General features: G+C 42.2%; 1 protein-coding gene across 1 annotated transcript in view; it reads right to left on the reverse strand.

Moving 5' to 3' along the window:
* LOC112109824 (alpha-N-acetylgalactosaminide alpha-2,6-sialyltransferase 3) overlaps positions 1-11,123 on the reverse strand; it is a 173,793-nt gene extending 162,670 nt beyond the window's left edge. The window contains exons 1-2 of the mRNA XM_024204498.2: positions 11,091-11,123; positions 6,316-6,507 (exon numbers count right to left, since the gene is read on the reverse strand). Coding sequence (XP_024060266.1) covers positions 6,316-6,507; positions 11,091-11,123 — 225 coding nt within the window. The remainder of the gene's footprint in view (positions 1-6,315; positions 6,508-11,090) is intronic.
* Positions 11,124-22,744: the final 11,621 nt, after the last annotated feature.

Here is a 22,744-nt window from a genome sequence, read left to right on the forward strand (position 1 = left end):
AGCATTATATATTACTCATTCGGCTAGGACAGTTACATGTCAGAAAACAGTTCTGTATGGATCTAGCCCTAGAAAATGGAGACAAAGTGGTGGAATAAGATAAACAAGAAACACTGAAAAAAGTAAAATAGGAAACCCATTGGCTCCTACATCATGGAGAAAGAGAAAGAGGCTCTGTGAACTTCTCTGAACGTGCAGCCTGACGTTTTTTTAAAAATTATTGTTATTTGTATTGTGCTAACACCTAGGAGCCCTAGCCATGGACAAGCATGCCACTGGGCTTAGTGCTGTACAAAAAGGCAGCCCTTGCCCCAAAAGGCTTACAATCTATGCTTTTCTTCCTGCTCTTCTACAGTGTTTTCTTGACTCATTTTCCAGTGAACTGAAATTGAGGGGGGGCACCCTTTTTTCTACTTTGTATCAATTCTTTAACTTTGGGAAGATATCAGGCTCTGACAATCTTAAGATTCTCATATTCCAAAAGGTCTTATCTTCCTATAACACACAATGACACTGCTGAAGAGTAGGACGGGTTGGAAAACAAGAGTTCCATTTTATTATTCCCCCACCCCACTCCAAACTGCCAATAGCCCTGTGGGTAGGGCACTCACCTGAAATGTGTCTTTTATATCCAAGGAGGGCTATTGGCCATTCTGGGGGTGGGGTGAGAATATCTGGGCATGTGTGTCTCTCTCTCTGTCAGTCCATCTTGGACTGTCAAAACTAACACGTTTCCACACCAAAAAAAATCAGTTTTCACTAATTCGAATTTTCCAACTAAAAAAGTTCTGTTGAAAAACTCCTAGTCAGCTATACTGAGTAGGACAGGATGAAAAAAAAATGGTGTGTGTGTGTGTGTGTCCAGAACCACTTAAAAGCAGTGATTACAAACATTTGATCAGAACTGGTGCTCTAGGTGCAAAGTGAGCATTTCTTTTGGAATCTAAGAATGTTGCAACTCACTGGGAGTCGGGATTCCTGAACTACATTACTGGTTCCAACACTTCCCCATTGTATAGCTTTGGGCAAACTCAGTGCTTAACTTGTGCCAGGGCTGAACCCCAGCACCTCGAGGCTTGGCAGTTCAGAGCACCAGCACCTTGGGGCTTGCTGCACCAGTTATGAATGTAAAAAATTGGCTCGAGCACCTCTTTCATTACAAATTAAGCACTGGGCAAACTACAACGTCACTGGGCTTCCGTTTGCCTGAGTGTAAAATGTCTTAATGTTCCTAAATTTCTCTGAGATCTTGGACAAAAGGCACCAGGGAACTACACATCATTCTAGTTTTGCAGACATCACTGCATTGTAAAAAAGGATTCTTTTAGGTGTTTGGAGATTTTTTTTAAAGAAGAACATGACTATTACAGTCTATTCTATTCTAGATAGGTTTTTATACAGGGTTTATCACCAGAGTATCTGAGCACTTTCAATGTCCAATTCATGAAAGCACTTTGAAAGCAAAGGAGTCACTCTCTTCCTTTCTGAGTTATGACTGTATTTGTATGGACAACAACATTAATCACTCACAGTCTTTGTTTACAGTAGGAGTTTGTAGACCATCTGAGAACATACCTTTTCCAACCCCACTGTGTAGCCTGTGTACAGTATTTGGATATATTTATTATAATGATTTTAAGTGTTATTGTGGCTATATTCTGGATTTGCTATCAATAAGAAAATGGTAAATTCCATGAATACTGATGGTGGAATAAAAAAAACAATTCAAAATTCACTTTTCAGGGTTTACAATCATATGACTTTGCATACTTTTAGACTTGCTTAGCATAAGGCTTCACACTGCTAATGTGTTTAAAATTGATGTCATAAAGCTGCTATTTAAATACACGATGTTCACTAATTTGACTGGATCTCGTTGTGGGGTTGCAATTTTTGATAGCTGTTTCTCTTATATCTGTTTATGATACACTGCAAGTAAGATCACATGAGCTTTTGGGGGGAGGGAGAAGCTATCAGAATGACAACAGCCCTCAATTAAGTAAGTGTTGCAGCACTATATCTTAAAATTATACTTGCTGTATTTAAAATAAAAATGCCAAGAGAAAAGGTTACTTTCACAAACAGGCAGAAGATAGTTCTCAAAAAGTAGATTTCAACAGAAGTGTCACAAAAAAGCTTGAGATATAGAATCAAATAAATTAGAGATGAAAAGTCCTATAAGGTCATCCAACCCATCCATCTCCTTGTCACTGGAAGACAATTCCCTATAGAATACTCATATGCTTTGTCCAGTCTAGTTTTAAAATACCCAGTCAATTGTAATGGAGCTAGATGGCTCAAGGGATTGGAATGAATACAGTTACCATCATCACTGGTCTGATTCCAGTAATGACTGATAGTGGTTACCAACTGAGAGCTGCTTGTTGGCCGTTGTAAACGGTAGGTGGTCTTCAGACAGGTCACAGTCAACAGATGATCACACCACTGAAACCATCATTATAACAGATACCAATTCTCTTGGCAGGAAGATGGGGCTCAAAATGAGCATGAGACTGAATTTATCTTTGATCTATATAAGTAACTGCTCCAGGTCAGGTTTTAGGCAGAGTGGCAGATCAGTTTGGAGAAATTGGGAGTGCTGCTGCCTGTGCAGCACTGGTTCTGTGAAGAGTGCATTTTCTTCTCTGGGCTAATCAGAGAGCTTTTTTCCAGTAGTAAATTCAATTTTAAATTAAATGTGTGTTTTCTGTAAAAGTTCTATGGGGAAAGGATAAACAGAAAGTGTTTAGGCCTCCAAAGGAAGTGGGCCTAGCACTCCAAAGCACAGTCTTCATCCACTCCTTGCATCCCCCAAAGGCCTCTCTTCAGGGACTCGGGTGTAGGTGGGGTGAACAGGAAGATACTGGCTGGAATGGATGGATGCAAATTGTTCCTTTGGCTTAGCAGAAGTTAGTCAAAAAAGATAACATGATCATATTAACATTTCTGCCGAGTCTCACGTAGGGAACCTGGGACCGCCACATTCAGGGTTGTTATCAGGAACTGGGGGGCCGGATCCACAGCCAGTGTGGAAGCAGCTAGCCCTAGCCTCCCACAGGTGGTCCTGCCCGGTGTGGGGACATATCCCTGGGTGCGGGTTCAAAAGGGGATCTTCTCAGATTGTTTCTTAGGCAGCATTCCATTCCATTTTGAATTAAAGTGGGCAAGGATTGGATGCTGCTGCAGCAAATTCTCTGGAATCCATGAGCCCCTGAATGCAAACTTGGGACCTTATATTTTAGAAATATTGCATTAGTCAGAAAAACTGAAGTGTGTCTTAGCATAACAGGTCAGGACAATAACACTTAATATCCGATTTACATTAAATATAGTATGTTTACTGAACACAAAACCAATTTTTATAGCTGTTGCTATAGCTACAATTCAAGGAAACCATAGCAACAATATTGTATTATGTACTGCCTTAATTAAGGATAGTTAAATCACGTCTCTCACTGCAATCTACTAAGTACTCCCATGTAATCTAGTTATATTTCATCTTAAAATGTTTTAGTTATTTTTTGTGAAAAATATTTCATGTCATTATGTTACTAATTCCAACACACAATGAACTAGAAATATCCCTTTTGCTGCCGCATTCTGTTAGATGTTCACATTTCCAAGTGATATACATGCATCACCCTTTAAAATTTGTCTATTTTGTGATAAATAGACATGTTTATGTCACCACTTACTGATTGCATAAACTTTCCTATTATGCATCAGTGATAGCTTTAACCTTAATTACTGAGTGACTACTTTCTCATAACATGCCAAATTTTCAAAGTCCCATCACATTCAGTTATCCCCCAAAAGATACCAACTGCCTGAAATTTCACATGCCATAGTTCATCCCACGGTAGAGGTTTTTTTGGGGGGGAAACATGGTAAACATCAGGAAAAATATCTTAAAGTGTATGCGTAGTTCATCTTTAAACATTTTTCTCGCCTTTTTGTCTTGACAGATGACTGAAATGGCATGGCATTAATGTGTTCTGTTTTGTTGCTTTACTGAAGAAGAGTGCCTTTCAGTAACTCTGGGGAGGCAGGGTACTAGAGGATGTATGCAAAGTAGTATGTAGCATGCTCCCTTGCCTCAGAATGGGAGGCTGTGGGGGAGACGGCGGGGGCAGGGGGGAGGGAAGGGGAATGGAGCAGGGGGAGCTGCATGAAAGCTTTTCACACAGCTGACACAAGAAATCTCCCTCACACAGGGAATAATTAATTCAAGAGCAGAGTATTCACAATTAGCAAGGCATGTTCGATATCCTCCTCATCATTGTTAATTAGCAAATATTAATGTAATCTGCATGTTTGAGGGGGAAAACAATTAAAGTTACTAATTAAAAAAATCCTCCGTGGCCTCAGCTACATTGCAAATAATGTCTTGCTAATCGATTAATCAGTCACTGACTATCAGACCATTCAGTTCCATCTCCGATGTATGGGCTCATCTACATGGGATTCCCAGCACAGACACTCAAGCTAAAACTAGCAGTGTAGCCATAGTAGCATCTCAGGCTAGCTGCCCAAGCACAATCCTCCTGCCCGACCCACTTGGGTACATACTTGGGTGGCTGTCACGCAGTCACACTGCTATATTTAGCACACTAGCTCAAGCAGAGGTAGCGCATGTCTCTCTACCCTCACTGGGAAAGACACCTCACAGCGGCAGTACCTTTGAATGTACCTTCGAAATACGTTAAGTAAACAAATCAGTAAGTGTGGAGCTATCCGTGTTTCTACATACACATCTAACCTCTGGGTGAACGAGCTGGTTCAGGGCAACAGCAATAGGATATTAAGCCCTTCTCCTCCAAGGCTGCTGGTTTGAATCCAGCTCAGATTGGAAGTGACCAAATGATTTTGGTGGCTTAATTTACACAAGTTGGTGGCCTCCATCTAGTTCACATAGTGTCCTCATCTCAAACCCACCACCACAGTTGGCAGTCAGCAATGTCGGGAGACAGGTGCACCTCATTAGCTGGCATGGAGAATTAACTGCCCTTTCTCCCTCAATGGATTCCTCAATAGGTTTTATGTTTAAGGCACACTGGGTGAAATCCCAGCCCCAGTTAAGTCAATGGCATAGCTCCCGTTGACTTCAATGAGGCCAGGATTTCACTCACTGACTCAGGAAGACTTCTTTCCTGCTGCTTGTCCTGTGCTTGTTCTGTAGGCAAATGTACTCCAGGGCTCTCAATTCTGCATCCTTCATGAACACTACATTCATTACAAATGTTAAAAGCTTTTCAAAAATAACTCCCTACAAAACTACAATTTCTCGCTCTAGTTTTCACCTTTGACACTGTAATGGTGAAACAATTAACCTATCCAGTGCAGTTAGAAAACTAAATGAAAAACAGCTGCACTCACAAAGTGGGAAAAATACCTTCATTCTCAAAGAAGATATATTCAATGTACTCCGTACATGAATCTAATAATTATTACTTCCTTAAGCAAAATAAACCAAACAAAGAAAATAAGAAAATGGGACTGTAAAAGCATTTTACTGCTTGCCAGTGTAAAAAAGGAATAACTATTAGGAAGAGCTTGTAAAACAAATTCATGTTTTAATGTTATTGAATTTATTTGAATGATTTGCACTTATGCACAAATAGCAAACAAATTCTGAAGACAGAGTGGAGAAGATTTCAGTAAAATAAATATAATAAATATAACTACTACTACTAATAATTAATACAGGAATACCTCCAAGAGTGCCAATAGCATCAGAGTCCTTAAAGTACTGGAGTTGATGTAATCTGGCATCTTGACAAGATGGCTTATCCACAAGACCCAAACCAAACATTTTGCAAATGATAAAATACCACTAGTTAAAACACCATATGATACACAGTGGAAATGAAAATCCAACAATTTTCAAAATAAACTGACATGCTGTAAACTAAATATTAATACAATATTTAAATTAAACCCCACAAAACACTAATCTGATGCTTGCTTTCTTATTCATACACTTTTACTGAATGGTGCCCTTCCTTCCTGCCATCTCCCAAAAAGAACTACCCAGAATTTTGAGTCCAGTTTACTGTTTTTTTTAAAGATCTGGTTATGGAGATTACAGAGTTTAAACTATCCAAATTTTTAAAAGGTTCCTTTGGTGTTGAAAAACATTACTTGCTTAGATTTTTCAGTGGGACATTTTCTGTCGGGACAGTTAAAATTCTTATCTGGGGCCAGTGAAATGGGGGTTTGTTGAGCACATGGTTGGCTTTGTTGTTTTTCAAATGCTTCATTTAGTTACCAAATGTATTGATCCTTTCTAGTCATCACTCTAGTAGAAGTTCTTACCTCTTGTGTTTTTACATTTATATATCCATAGTGCGTTCTGAGAGGCCGCCTTTGTTTGTCGGAAAACGGCATCCACTTTACACCAGTTTGTCCAAAGCAGTTTAGAATCAAAGGGAAGTTTACTTCATTTGTAAGGCGAACGATGACGAAGAGGAATGCTGCTATGAAACTTATTGTAATAATGGACTTTCTCTAAAATTGGAAAAAAAGAAAGTGTTTTACTAAAAATATAAGGATCAGTTTCAAACAACAAATCTATATATGCAATATCCACAGTAAGTACTCTTTCCCTTTTTCAAAGTTTTATCTGGTTGTGCCTACTGCAGGGAGTTGTAACTGCTAATGCTGCTAGATCCCAGTAAGATAGGCAACTGAATAATTTTGCATCTTAAAACTTGAATTTCAGTTGTTTTAAGAGTTTTGCCTAGGGCTGGTTGAAAAAATAAAAAATTTCTTGTGAAAAAATTCATCCCATTTTTAATCAAAATGGCAAAAATATTAACCAGCTATATAACTGGCTGAAAAATTGGATGCATTTTACATGAAAAATTCATCTTGGAATGTCACTATAAAATCAAAATTCGGACAGTTTCAATCTGTAGTTCCCTGGCATGGCATTTATGACTGGTACTCCCACTTTTGCACAAAGCTGATGCACTGAAACAAAATACACAATGATATCTGTATAGGCTAAAGTGATATATGATTGTCCCTTTCTCTTAACAGATTCTGATCTCATTTATTACATGTTAATTCTAAATCATTCCAATAAAGTCAGTGGAGTTACCCTGGATTTACATACAGTAACTGAAATCAGAATCTGACCCTTCCATTCCTTAGAATAAGCGGGCCAGACTTTCTGCTTCTTTCCAGGTTCACAGATTTACCAAGTGAGCCCTTATTACCAAGGACAAGTTGACCTCAATTGTTAATAATTTAAAAGGTCTCGAGTGTCCACTTAAACCCTGATTCTCACCTCTAATCCACCTAAACTTGAACCCACCTAGTCTTCTAACCAGGAAAACGTATTAATTACAGCTGCAGGATGGTGACACATTTCAACATAATGACTTAATATATAACTTGATGAGTCCTGCACTTTTAACAAGAGCAGAGAAATTGCTTCCAAACTACACCTCTACCTCGATATAATGCTGTCCTCAGGAGCCAAAAAAATCTTACCACGTTATAGGTGAAACCGCGTTATATCAAACTTGCTTTGATCCGCCAGAGTGCGCAGCCCTGCCCCCCCGGAGCACTGCTTTACCGCGTTATATCAGGATTCGTGTTATATCAGGTCGCGTTATATCGGGGTAGAGGTATACTTAGGCACAAAGCATGTCCAGCTAGTGCAAGTGGCTAAGGAATTTAGACACAACAGAACTATACAGTTTACAGAAAACACTGTTTTAAAGGTTTTGTTGGAGGAATATGCCATTTATAGGCTTGAGGTATTTATATATTACTCCCATTGTATTATTGCTTTACCTCATTTGCTTCTATTTAATCACTCTATTGAAAGTAATTCCATCATTGTAAACAGCCGTATTAATGGAGCTTCAGTAAGAAGAAATAAATCAAGCCCTTTGAGAAGGTACAGTGTTTAAAGTACATATTATCTCTTAATGATGGATGTCAAAATCTGACTGCTAATGTCTGTATTTAATTGCAATCCAGAATAGCTGCAACTAGCACAAGTAGCATATCTGCAATGGCTATTACGTGTGGATGCTAGCTGTTGTAAAGGAGAGAAGAATGAGAGGACAAAAGACTCAAGTATGTAAAGATATAATCTTTTCCTGACCTGGAGTTTCATTTGACTACATACTGAGTAGTCAACAGACTGGAGAAATTAAAATTCAGTTCTGGGTAATGTTGGTGTTGTGTGTTTTTCTCCTTACACAGAAAACATGATATAAAAGAACCACATGAGCTTGGCAGGGTCTAAATAACCATGTTTATTGAATATATACAACATGCAAGGACTAGCTTAATATATATACTACCGCTCTGGTAGGGTTCTGTTGGCTTCTGAACACAGTGAGCACCACTAGAGGGTTCACAGATTATATAAAGAGCTACTATCCTATTCCCATATACACTGCAGTTGGCAGTATAGTTATGGTAGGTTAATTAGATGATTTGTCTGTTTTGACATCTTGGAAAACAGTAGTTTTATGAGTAATGGGAGGCAAGACAGGTTGAGATGGGAAATCAGGGAGAAAGGAGTTACTGAGGGGAGAATGGAAACTAGGAGAGGTGCTCCCTCCAGTGATGAGTTTTAGTGAATAAAATAAGAGGCAAGTTATTCATAAACTGTTAAAAAAAAGTTAAAGCAAGCAGTCTGGAGGGCAGAATAGGAGTATAATAGAATAGCAGATCTAACTTCCAGAAACACTAAGACCCTGTGAACTTCTCATCAACTGCATTACAAAAGATGTATATTATATTGCATCAAGCTGGCTAGCATGGGCACACGTGCCATTCCAGATGGAATAGGATCTGTTTGGTTACATATGAAAGCTTTTAACAGTTCTGAGTGGCCAGGCTATGCAGCACAGCGATATCCAGGAAGCAATGAGAGGGGTATAAATTTGTTGGATTATTTACCCCATTTAGGACTTTCCCCCCACTAAATAATGCAACAATTTAAAGGGGATTGCCAGAATGTATCTGAATGCATGTTTCCACTACATCTGTAAGCCTCGTTTGAAAAAACACACAGCTACAAGACATGGCATTGTATTCTATTCCACCACCAACAGATGTCACCAATAGATAGCTGTCTACCTTCCAGCTTTACTGAAGACCTTTAATCATAGATGCTGACTCCGTGGGTGCTCTGGGACTCAAGCATCAACTGAAAAAAAACAGGGGTGCTCAGCACCCGCGGGTCCGGATTAATCTTTTGTTGGCCCCGGTGCCCAGACTGTGGCCCCGCCCCCCATTCCGCCTGCACTCTACCTAAGGTCCTGCCCCCACTCAGCCTCTTCCCCCAAAGCCCCACCCAATGCTCCATCCCAAGGCCCCACCTAGGCTCCACCCATTCCGCCTAAGGTCCCACCCATGCTCCACCTCAAGGCCTCACCCCTGCTCCACCCAAGGTCCCACCCACTCTTGGCCTCTTCCCCTGAGACTCCACCCACACTCTGCCCCAAGGCCCTGCCCCTGCTTGGCCTCTTTATCCTGAGACCCTGCCCATGCTCCACCCCGAGGACCTGCCCCCGCTTGGCCTCTTCCCCCTGAAGCCTGCCTGCTCTCCACCCTGAGGCCCCACCCCCACTTGGCCTCTTCCCCGAGGCCCTGCCCACCACTCACACAGGGGGTGAGGGGGCAGAGAGGAGCACCCACCAGCAAAAACAAAAGTCAGTGACTGTATCTTTAATAACTCCTTGGAGGGGGTGTGGAAGGTTCAACCAGGTCGTGAGAATCAAGTTATCACCATTTGCAATCACCCCCAGCTGGCTTTCCTATAAATACTAAAAGGTTTCTTTAAAAAAAGTCAGAGGGAGGAATTTTTCTGCATTAGAAATGCAGAGCGTGTCTTTACACAGAATATTCTACAGTGTCTGGAGAAACAGTGCCATGACGACCTCACAAGAGAGCTGAAGGGATTTTTAATCAAACTATTAAATTTGGATATTTATTTTATTTTTGGTAACACACATTTAAGTTTATTTAGCTTTTTGAAGAAAGGAAGCTTTTTGCTAAAGATTCAGCATATTCATTTATTTCATTAGGGTGTGAGAACCACAAGCACCCATTCTCTGAGACATACCCTCCTACAACAAGACTGCTAGCGAAACCAAGGAAGATCAGACCTGACAGCCCTCAGAATGGCTCTGGTTAAAAAACAAGCAGAAAAAGACCCTACCGACCTAACTTTCAGGCTCTCTTAAGAAGCAAAAAAAGGGCACATGATCAATGCCTAAAAAATACTATGTCTGTCACTTTAAACAGAGGTATACCCCTCTAAAGAGGCTTTTTTCCAGCCACTCAGGAAAATTTTTTCATAGGTATTCCTCCTGCTGTGTCCCTTGTAAACTCCCCCTGCTTAAAAATAGACATTGTCACCTCTCCTTTCCTGAAATGTACAATTTCGAACTGGATTTCAAGGCTTTTTTTAAGTCACATTGGGTCATTAAAATATGGATGGAGCCATATTTATAGCTTATTGCACAATTGCTAATCTCAAATCTTATGCACATCAAAATGTTAAGCACCCGCAAAACCAATCATTTGAAATTTTGCCACACCAATACAGAATTAAATTAGCAAATTACAATAGGGAAAAATCTTGTCCCCGCTTTACTTTTCATTTCAGGTAGTTGCAAACAGCCCTTCAATAATAGAAACTTTTAGAATCTATTTCCTCTGACAGGAACGCTATCTATATGAAAATCTGTGTCAATCTATAAACTTTTCTAACTAATTTAATATAGGCATTTTGATGCACTTGGCATTTTAATTAAAAGATATCTAGTTTTAAACATGTTCCGTAGCAAGGTATAGCAGATAATACATTTTTAACAGATTCATAGCTGAATGACTTTCAAGCTATATTAATTTTCAGATGCTTTTATTCCTTTTACAACAGTGCTAGACTTTAATCTAGCATATTCGTTTACAGTGGCCAACAGGCTTTTGTTTGTTAACTTCACTCAGTAACCAAAGTAGATGCTCACTGAGGGTAAAAATGTATGTGTATGGCTACTCTGATAAAATTGGATGAACTGAAGGGATTTGAATATATGCAATGCAATACTTGTGATTACCTCAGACAGGGAAGTTGCTGGGGCACTAGCCATTTTTCTCTCTCGTTCTCTTTTTTTTCATTCAATATCCATAATATAATCCCAATTTTTGTTTGGTATTTCTTGGCAATCAGAATCATTCTGTCTAGGATGTATATCAAAATCAATAAGCATCATGCAGTAGGCACGATGAATCATTCCTTCTAGGCTTGAATTTCTATACAGTATGTTGTTATATAATCACAGGACTGTCATACTATGTTGCTGGTTAGGATTCCGAGGAAAGCTCTGTGGAAATAAAACATGAATGATGAAACTAGTGTGTGTGTGTGTGTGTGTCTATATTTGACAGTATGGTTTCTAATGTGGTTTAACATATATAACCATTGCATTACCCACATTTTGGGGACTTACCAGTTACCTGTGTGACTCGTTAGTTTTATTTTAGCAAGAATTTGACAGTTTTCTGAGTGAGGTAGAATTATTTTTCTTTTATGATCTGATAAGGAATATCGATGTGACAACAACATTTTACAGTTTCATCATTTTTGATGGATTGGTAACACATTTAAATGGATCTGTAGTATTTTGTGCTGTATACTGTTGTCTAACAGGGCTAGTAATAATTTACAGGTTTAACAAAAAAGAAAACATTTTCAGTATGACAAAGCAGTGTCACAACTTGTAGTAAATTCTCCAAAGGTCTGTAGTCAGTATCTGCTTTACTGTGTTCCCCACACTAACTCCTAGATCCAGAACCAACCAGTAAAATTTGTCATTGCAGAACAATATATGGAAAAGTCTCTCGAAACATTTTACAAGTAATAATAAGTCCCATACTATTCCTGTGAGGTACAAAGCTAAATGCTATTCTATCCATTTTACAGATATATAAACCAAGGCCTAAGTGACTTGCCCAAGGCCACACAGTAAATCAGCAACAAAATTCACTCCCAGTCCCCTAATCTAAGCACTAGACCAGTGCTTTCTGACAAGACAGCTATTACTATTATTTTATCATCTGTAAAATGCCAACAGTGAGCTTGATGCAGTACAAGACACTAATAAAGACAATTCCATGCCCCAAAGAGCAGTTTAAAATAATACATTTTGGGGAGAAATTGATTTTTATAGACCTTTTTCGATCCGCTATATTCATGGTAACAGTGAGCCTGGAAGGAAAAGTGAGAGGTAAAGATTAACGTGTACGTTTGGAGTCTCTTAAATGCCATGATACGGTGTAATATTGTACTGGTTTCACAATACTTACTTTTATGACTATAACAAAGAGCTCGATTTTTTTAAAATACTCCTGCACATTATACTACTTTTACTGTAGTGGTTCAGGTTTTCAAGCTTCATTTGATTTTTACTCAAGTATACCTCCAACTGAAAACAATAACGGCTACATTTACTGAATTTGTTTCATTTTGTGAACTACTGTATGTAAAACCAGATTTATTTTATTTTGTCTTTTATAGTCTTGAGCACCTTGTTCAAGTGTCACTTTCTGTCACAAAAGACCACAGAATGAAATTCCGTCAGAAAAATATTTCATCACAGACCTGCTTTCCAGTCCTTCCTTCCAGCATCCATCTCTCCTTGGCATCATGCGAACAGCTGCCTAGCACTGCTAACGGTCATTCAGGGACTGCTCTTCTTGAGCTCTCCAGAGATATAATTTCAACTGTAACTACTAAAAAGTATAACAGGAGTAACATTGGAAAGTGGCAAATGCCATAACCACAAAAAATGCTTACCTAGTAAGGAGATTTTTTTTTTTAAATATACTCGCGTGTCAAAAACCACTAGCAACAAATCTATAGCTGGAGATATATTTGCATTGCATCTAGATGTGAAAGTTTATCTGAAAACACTCAAAGAGCAACATGACACAGCTAGTGGATTTTTGATTCCACTCCTTGGGAAGAAGAAAAAAGGAATGGGGCGAGATTGGCAGACAGCTCTGCTTTTAAGAATAGAAATTAGCAAGACAAGATGAAAGGGTATTTTTGGACTAGGATATATCTGCTGTGCTTTATTCCTGGAACATGACCAGCAGGGAAGCACTGGAGCAAGGAGCAGAAATTCCCTCATAATACTTATGTAGAAACAGAAACTCTGCAATAAAAAAAAATATGGGCCAGACCTGTGTGTTGGCCTGGAGAACCTTTCTACCAAAAGTGGCCTCATCAGCTATTGACCCTGGGTAGAGCTTGTAATACGTTGAGAAAATGTCAGCGCCATCAGGTGGCCACCTGAGGCAGAAGAAGATGCAGGCTGGAGCAGGGGCTGGCTAGCATGAAAGTAGGCCTGGAAAAGAGAAGGAGCACAGGCAGTCGGTCAGACATACTGTCAGTGGGAGTGCTCCCAGCCAGGTAGTGATGTTGAACAGACTGGAGAGACTGCTTCCCTTAGGATCGCCTGGAGGGTCCTCGCTCGTGGACTGGCTGAACCCTGGTTGAATGGCATGGAGCCTATCACAAGACCTGCAGAGAATTGCCTGTGATGACTGCTTTGAACAGGGGGTTGGACTAGATGACCTCCTGAAGTCTCTTCCAACCCTAATCTTCTATGATTCTATGACTGATCACACACTCTGGCTCAGGGATGACTCATCAGGCTTAAGCAGGCACAGGCTCAGAGGTAACTTCAACGATTACTCACCACAGTAAGCATGGATGGAAGACCAGGTGGCTACCTTGCATGTCTCATCTCCTGCTCTTTTTATATATGACATTACTAAAAACTTCCGGGAGAATTATTTTGAGGCCCTTAAGGAATGAGAAACCCTTGTATATATTCTTCTGATATATTTTATCCATCTTTCTAATATTGGACCATAGATAACTGAAGACAAAAGCAGCATGAGGTTTGTTTTGCTTATCGTTTTGATCCTATGACTCTCCTTACATCAGTTGTAACAAACAACACTTCCTTCAGATGAGGAGGATTTGGGCGACAAGATGGCAAAATAATCTCTTGGGAACAGTGGAATGACGTACTGCCCTTGGGGCCAATTTTTGTCATTGTGCATGTGCAAAACTGCTGCTCAGTTGACACGTTCCCCATTTCCAAACGTTCTGTACACATAAGAGATCGCTATAATGAATGCTATATGGACTGACAAAGTGACAGAATACTGAACTCACTGGCTAAGAAAAGATTGCCAGGGCACTAATCATAGATTATTAGGGTTGGACGGGACCTCAGGAGATCATCTAGTCCAACCCCCTGCTCAAAGCAGGATCAATCCCCAACTAAATCACCAAATGGCCCCCTCAAGGATTAAACTCACAACCCTGGGTTTAGCAGGCCAATGCTCAAACCACTGAGCTATCCCTCCCCCCCTTCTTTACCCTTTCATTTCCTTGGGGGTGAGATCTTGCAACAAAGATGGCTTGGAGTCCGACCTTGCCTCGTGACTGTGGATGACTATCTGGAAAAGAAGGAGGAAGCTCTCTAGCCCTTACTGGTCTAGGATATTTGCTTGGTGGTTTTGAGCTGTTATGTCAGGTCAGATGCTTGCCTGAAGACTGACTACTTGTATGTTAGTGAGGGTGCACTGTGACCAGTTTTGTACATTCCATGGCAGCAAGGACCCCTTTGGAGCTACTAGAGTCAGTAGCCCCTTGACATTCAAAGAAGAAAGCCTTGCCCAGCAGGCTCTGTCTTCTGTCTTGCCCTCTGTTTTATCTTTTGTCAGTTCAGCTGCATTCATAAAACAAGGTTCTGCCTCTCTCACTTTGTGAGTGGCCAACGACCTCAGGATACTCTTCTAACTCTGAACTAAATAAAGTCCCCTGAAGTATCCAGTAGCTGGGACAGAAACGGCATTTGTCTCCTTTACAAAGCAAGACATTTTCTTGCTGAAGCTGGAGCACCTCACACCTTTGCATTATCCATGAGACCAGCATGACCAAGCCATCTTGCAACAGGTGACCTGGCCAGCAGAGGCTGAGGGGAAAAAAGCTCGTGTTTAAATCCAAAAAACGGACCCACGCAAAGCAAAGAAGTAGGAATCATAGAAATATGACTGCTGGCATAGCTGAAAAACAAAATAAAGAGCATTGACCTCTGTAGAGAGCATTGGAAAATCAGTAAAACTGTCACTGCTGAGCTTCTATACAATTCTAAAGACATGATCCTTGATCTCATCTGCCTCAACTGTGCACAACTGAGGGACCCAGAAGTGAGAATTGCCATACTTGTCATTGTCCAAGGAACTGAAGATGTACAGTGATCAATCTTAAAAGCCTTGACTGTTACGTGTAGGATAATTGCTGTTATTTAAATTTAGCCCCAAATAACTAAACAACATTTAGATAACTAGATTATTGTGTTACGTGCAGTATTCCTATAGGAAACACCATACATGCTTAAGTAATTTTATAAAGTTATTTAATGGAAAACTGGGAAATTTTAAAGCAGAACTATAGATAGAAGAGAAATATCTGGAAAATACAACTTAAGTATAAAATGGAAGACTTACTGTATTTGAAAGTTCATATGAAGGTTCTGAGCAGACTCAATTCTGCAATGTCTTCTTAAGAATTAATCTGCATTACTATTTTTCCCTTATTAACCCAGTGTTTTAATATGATTCAAAACCTTTTTATCAACACACTCCTGTCTTATTATGAATAGCTCCTTCGAAGACTTAAAAACCATTCCAGCTCTCCAACAACCATCTTTGTTTTTGCTCACTGCCATATTCTAGGGCAAGGGTCTCAAACATGCGGCCCATGTGGCCCGCCAAGCTCCCCCCCCGCCCCTCTGCCTACCCGCGGGATTGCCCCCTGTGGTGTTGCAAGCCCCACGCCGCTCTCTGAAGCAGCTGGCAGCACGCCCCTTCGGGCCAGGGGGGGGGAGGGGGAAGGAGGCAGAGGGCTCCTGCATTGCCTCCTTCCAGGCACCGCCCCCCGCATCTCCCATTGGCCGGGAACAGGGAACTGCGGCCAATGGGAGCTTCGTGGGAGGTACCTAGAGGAGTGGCAAGAGCAGCGCGCACATGGAACCCTGAGCCCGCCCCTCCCCCAGGGGCTGCAGGGACACGGTTCCAGCTGCTTCCTGGAACGGAGCAGTGTGGGGCCGGGGGCCAGGGCAGGCAGGCAGGGAGCCTGCCTTGGCCCCGGTGCACGCCACTGCCACCCTGGAGCCGCTCTAGGTAAGTGGCGCCGGGCTGGAGTTCGCACCCTGCACCCCAACCCCCTGCCCTGAGCCCCCTGCTACATCCCACACCCCTCCTGCACCCCAACCCCCTGCCTTGAGCCCCCTGCCACATCCCACACCCGTCCTGCACCCCAATCCCCTGTCCTGAGCCCCCTGCCACATCCCACAGCCCTCCTGCACCCCAACCCCCTGCCACATCCCACACCCCTCCTGCACCCTAACTCCCTGCCCTGAGCCCCCTGCCGCATCCCGCACCCCTCCTGCACTCCCTGCCCTGAGCCACCTGCCACACCCCTCACCCTCTTGCATCCCACCCACCAACTCCCTGCCCTGAGCCTCCGCCGCACCCTGCACCCTTTCTGCACCCCCCGGGGGCAGCGTTGGGGTGGGGACTTCGAGGAAAGGGTTGGAATGGGGCAGAGAAGGGGTGGGAAGAGGTGGGGCGGGGCAGGGCCTAATGGAAGGAGTGGAGTGGGGGTGGGGCCAGAGGCAGCGACGGGGGGTGTCAGTGATGCGGCCCTCGGTTCAATGCACTAGTCCTCATGTGGCCCTCATGGGTCATTTGAGTTTGAGACCCCTGGTCTAGGGTCACTGGTTATTTCCATACATAGAACCTTAGCTTCAGCTGATAGGCACTTGCAATCTTTTGAGTAGTCCATCAATACTGCTGACCCATGAAAACGCAACACAACCAGTCTCCTCCCAAACACAGTATGAATATGTAGTCTTCACAACTGAATCTGCATGACAAAAAAAAACACCAAAAAACTGCATTGCCAGAAGGGCAACCTGAACTTTTGAGCAAGACAGTCTTTCTATCAGTCTAGTATTTCCTTTTAGATGATCTGTAACTGGAATCTGTCCGGTAATTTAAAAGATATTAGTTTACCACTTAGAATCTAACCTATTAAAATGGCAAAGAGAGACACATTTTCAAAGTTGGGCTCTGGAAATACATGCACAAGATCTGTTTTTCCATAAAATAAGATCAATCCCTTCATTAGGGGTGATTTCTCTGAATTTGCTATTGTTGATTAATTGATGTGCTCCTGCAGAACTGGGCTGAAACTTGATCAGTAGCTATAAATGTACTTTGCACAGCTATTAACATGAATTCTACGGGATGCTGCAGTAAGCAAGACGTTGTGGTACTATTTAAAAAAAAAATAGCTTCTGCAGCTCAGTTGCCTTTTGCTCTGGGTTAGTGCCCACTTATCAACAGTCTGACAAGCTTTCAGACACACATACGAGTTGAAGAACACTTCCCTGTAAATAGAAGTGCTGGTACAAGAATTTGTGGATCTTTCAACCTGGCAAATAGTTGCTACTATTTACTGAAGACCCACCTGATTGTAGCTATTTTTCACCTGCTGAGAAACCGTTTATAGGAAAAATGCCTCCCTCTTAGTTTTAACGCTTAGCTTTCCAGAAATACCTTATTCTGTGAGCCACATGATTCCTGTATAGAAACGTGTGTTTGTGGCAGACAATGTGTTAAGAGCAAACTAACTACAGTAATTGACATCTGTTCTATATGCTCTGTCAGACGCTTGACTCGCAATTTTGTTTCTGCTGAAACTTCCATTAAGGTTCCCTTTCAAAAAGTTGAAATCTGCTACCAGAAATGGGCCTGACAGTATGTAAACCAGGGAAACCCAATGCTTTTCACTTCCGCGCATACCCACTAACATTAGCAGGTACATTGTCTAAGAAGATTTCCTTTGCATAACTGTATTGGTAGGGTCTGCATTTTAGGGGTCTGACAAGAAAAATGCATTACACAGACAAAACAGATCAGACAGAAAGGTAAGAGCTGTATGTAGCAAAAAAAAAAAAAAAGAGAGAGCTCATGCAGTTATTAAAAGCTTAATGTGGTTCTGCACAACTATGCTGTGCTGGATAGAATATCAGACATACTCAGTTGTGTATTTATATGAACCCCAGTGCTGCTACAACTCAAGGAGCACCTTTAGCTCACCTGGTAGGAGGTCAGTGCTTTAGGAACAAGAGAATGAGAGGTCTATCTCCATTTGTGACCGAAGTCCTAGCTGGCTTCTGTGTGTACAGCCACAGCAATGAAGTCTTACAAGATCATGGATGCTGACCACTTATCTGAAGCTATGCCAAACACTGCACCGAGACACAACCCCCAGATATACTAGCTTCTACACAGACATGCACCACCTCAGAAGAATAAAGTAAATATGGGACAAATAGACCTATAGACAGACAAAAAGAGGGGGGACAAAATGCCTCCATAGCCCCATGTTTATAGGCTGTAGATCTATGAGAAGATGCCTTTTGCTGGGAAGCCTCATTTGACAGCAGCTTACTTCTACCTGCTGGGGAAAGTTTATAGCAAAAAGAAAAAGAAACAGTAAAGCCAGAAATCTGGACAAGTGAAATCTGCTGCATACTGCCAGCTGGAAAGCTTGCACTTTCTGCACTGAAATAGTCTACGTTGGTTTATTCTCTGACCACCATGTTGGACTTGAAGCTAACAATAAAAATTGGCCTCCTGCCTCAGTTTCTTTTTAAAAGCCACTCAGCAGTGGAAGAAATGGGAGGATTTGCCGTGCCTCTTATTTGGCAAGAATCCTGTTCTGGTTCTTCAAACCACACTGCACTTTGGGAAGTCAGCACTTTTGAAAGCTAATTCTGGACGCACTCTCTGTCACAATACAGCATGGGGGGTGCGCCTGCTATTTGGTAGCACTGAAAAAGGAAACAAGTGGTCAGTTTTCATGTTTGGCCTCAAGGAGTCCACGTCCATCAGTCAGTGTCCCCAGGAATTTCAAGTGCAGATCAGATTAGTAGCTTGTTCTAGAGCAGGGGTTCTCAGACTTCATTGCACCGCGACTCCCCTTCTGACAACAAAAATTATAACACGATCCCAGGAGGGGGAACCAAAGCCTGAGTCCGCCCAAGTCCCACTGCTCTGGGTGGGGGGGCCAAAGCCTGAGCCTTACCCCCCCGGTCAGGAAAGGGGTTAAAACCCAAGCCCAAGAACTTCAGTCCCAGCCAGCGGGCCTGTAATGTGAGCCCTGCCGCCCAGGGCTGTGGGGCTTGGGCTTGAGCCCCAAGCCCCAGCAAGTCTAAGCCAGCCCTGGCGACCATAGGCGCCAATTTTTCCCGGCACCGGTGGATGCTCAACACCCCCGGCCCCCGCCCCGACTCCACCCCTGCCCGGCCCCGCCCCCATTCCAACCTCTTCCCCGAAGTACCCGCCCCAACTCTGCCCCCTCCCTGCCCTTATTGGACTCCTTCCCCAAATCCCCGCCCCAGCCCCGCCGCGTTCCCGCTCTTCCCCCCTCCCTCCCAGCGCTTGCCCCCACGAAACACCTGTTTCACGGCGTCAAGTGCTGGGAGTGAGGGGGAGAAGCGGGGACCTGGCGCGCTCAGGGGAGGAGGCGGAGCGGAGGGGAGGTGAGCTGGGACAGGGAATTGCCGGTGGGTGCAGAGCACCCTCCAATTTTTCCCCGTGGGTGCTCCAGCCCCAGAGCACCCACGGAGTCGGCGCCTATGCTGGCAACCCCATTAAAATGGGGTCACGACCCACTTTGGGGTTACGACCCACAGTTTAAGAACCTCTGTTCTAGAGGGAGATACACAATCCGATTTTAGTCACAGATCTCATTTGGAAAAAAAAAGAAAGACAACAAAAATAATTATTATGGCTTCAAAAAGAATTGACACAGCCATTTTTTCCTCATCAGACAATCAAATTTAGTTGTCCTTGGACAAGTCATCTTTGGATAAAAACTGTTCTAGCCTAAATCACGCTTAAACAGTCCCTGCTGGCATATTTCATTAGAAATGTGGGGGTACTACTTTAAAAAAAATCTACACCATTATACCAGGCAAAAAAATCTGGTGGATGTTTTGTCACTCATTGCCTAAAAGCATGTTCCACTTCTGGCATATCTGCCTGAAATGGGCAAAAATAATAATTTACAGCCTATAAAAATGTGAGACCTAATTATAGTGAAATTGAAGCTGAGACTGGTACTTGCTTAGTTTGAAGTTACAATTTTTGTGCCATATGATTTATATCCTGCCGTTTATATTATTGAAGAGAACACTCTCATATATATATCATTCTAAAATTTTAGTGTCTTTCATCTTGAAGGAGCCTGAAGTTTCTTCTTGCTGTTTTAAACAAAACTTAAGCTGATAAAAAAAAAAGTAGACATCAAGATCACTTCATCCATCACTTTTGAGAAAAGTGTGACAGCTCTAACTATTGCACAAAAGCAATGCACAGTAGTTTAAAACATAAGAAGTGTAGAATTTCAAATTGCAGGGGAAATCAAGGTAGCAAGAACATAACCACCAGAGCTTAAATTTGTCAAAGGCAGCAGAGCTAAGAACCATGGTCGAGATTTCCAAAGCTAGGGATTTAAATGCACAAATCACATTACTTCAATGTCATGGGATTTTAAACTTGACATATGCATTGATTCGGAGTATCGTTAGCGGTTGCCTTAGCCACATTAACATCTAACTTATATGTGTTGGCTCATGTCGTGCCCCCAAAACTTTGATGAGATGCCATCATCCTTAAAACTGCATGTAGAGCTATGATGGATGAAAACAACCTATGGCACACAAGACTGACAATAGTTCCAGTAGGTGCTAATAAGCAACGCCCCCTTCTGACAAGACGATCTGCTGCCTCCAGAACAAAATCACACACACTGCAATTCTTGCTGACTTGCCACAACTGCCTTCACAACATCTTTTTGTGCTGGTCATTCACGCATTTATGTCCAGTGCTGCCTGGCCCAGTGCCAATCTCAGATGACAAATGGCATATCAGGGGCAGCAGCTATGTCCTTACAGGGTGGCAGCAGCTCAGGGATAGAGAGACGAACTTCAGAAGCCTTAATTTACACCCACCTCTTTGCAACCTGTGATGCAAATCCCGGACTAGGCTTAACAGACTGCCCACTGGAACAGCCAGAGTGGCTGCCACAATGAAGAAATTTGGCTTAGCCCTATCTTCAGTGTGACTGCGGGGCAGCGATGCAGATGGTCAAACACGTGGTGGAGAAGCCCACAATGAGGAGATTGGAAGGTGGATTGCAACACTTTGCTACCCTCAATGATGCAACAGTTAGGTGACTGAACAATTTAGATATCGACATGTGACGCACACGAAAGATGAAGATAGGATTTTTAATTACGCCAAGCTTGTGGGAAAATGGAGCAAAAGAAGGGCTGATGTTTGTAGGGACGGGGATATTGTTGGGGCTTGATTTTATTTTGGTAGGTTATTTTCCCATTTAGAGGTAATGTAGTAGCTGTTAGCCTGACATTTGATTTGATTGTATTTTCACTTTTGGACACAGGCATCTAGATCTCAGGATCGACACTTTGTTGTTGTGCACAAGAGAAACAATCAACAAATTAATATTATTTACGCTTCCGTAGAGCCTGGAGGCTGCAATCAAGGACTGGAGATCCATTGTGCTAGGTACTACACCTCTACCCCAATATAACGCTGTCCTCAGGAGGCAAAAAATCTTACCGCGTTATAGGTGAAACCATGTTATATCGAACTTGCTTTGAGCCACCAGAGCGCGCAGCCCTGCCCCCTCTCCCCCGTAGCACTGCTTTACCGCGTTATATCCGAATTCGTGTTATATCGAGTCGCGTTATATCAGGGTAGAGGTGTATATACATGTGCCCATGCAGCGTTCTGCCCCTATAGAGCTCACAATCTAAGTAAATAATAAATAAAATGAAGTAGTCGGGACCTAAGTTTAAATGTCAGCTGAAAGAGGCCATCCACAAGCACACTGTACCCCCAGCACTTTGTTCAGTACTGACTAATAAGGGAGCTCTACCACCTGAATCACTCGTACCATTTCCTATAGCACCTCCATGTGCCTTAGAGGTTCCACTTTTGAGTACAGACATGGCCTCACCCTGCTTAACTTGTCCTTGCTGATATGACTGCAAGAGAAAGTGGCATAGAGGCAGGAGTGTAAGCAAAATGTCTTGCCTGTTGAGCACAATTTTGTTTCTTTTACTTGTTCATTTTTCTCAAAGGGTATGAGCTAAAGGTTATCACAAGTCACCACAAAGGAGACTCTAGATAGCTAAGAATATACAGTATTGTAGTTACAGAACATAGTAACTGCTCAGATATTATTTGGGAAGTTAATGGCTTATATTCCAGTTTACTAGGAGCGCCTTAAATCAAGGTCCTGAGACTCAATGAAAGCATTAATCAAGGCAATGAGACTCAATTAAATTATGAGTAAGGCCGTACTTAATTCATGATATTGCAGATATTGTGGATTCCACAATATTAGACTTCCACAGCAATTTTGATAGCTGGGCTCCCCACTCTCAGCCCCATGCAGCCAACAGTGGAAAATCACGGAAAAGTAATAATGGGACTTATTACCGCCAATAATAAGGTCCATTATTACTTTTCTGAAATTTTCCATGACTTGTCCACAACTCAGTGCAATTTTTGGACAATCATCCCATGA

Source organism: Terrapene carolina, unplaced genomic scaffold, assembly GCF_002925995.2.
Source record: "Terrapene carolina triunguis isolate 2854851 unplaced genomic scaffold, T_m_triunguis-2.0 Scaffold210, whole genome shotgun sequence".
In the NCBI taxonomy this organism is placed as follows: domain Eukaryota; kingdom Metazoa; phylum Chordata; order Testudines; family Emydidae; genus Terrapene; species Terrapene triunguis.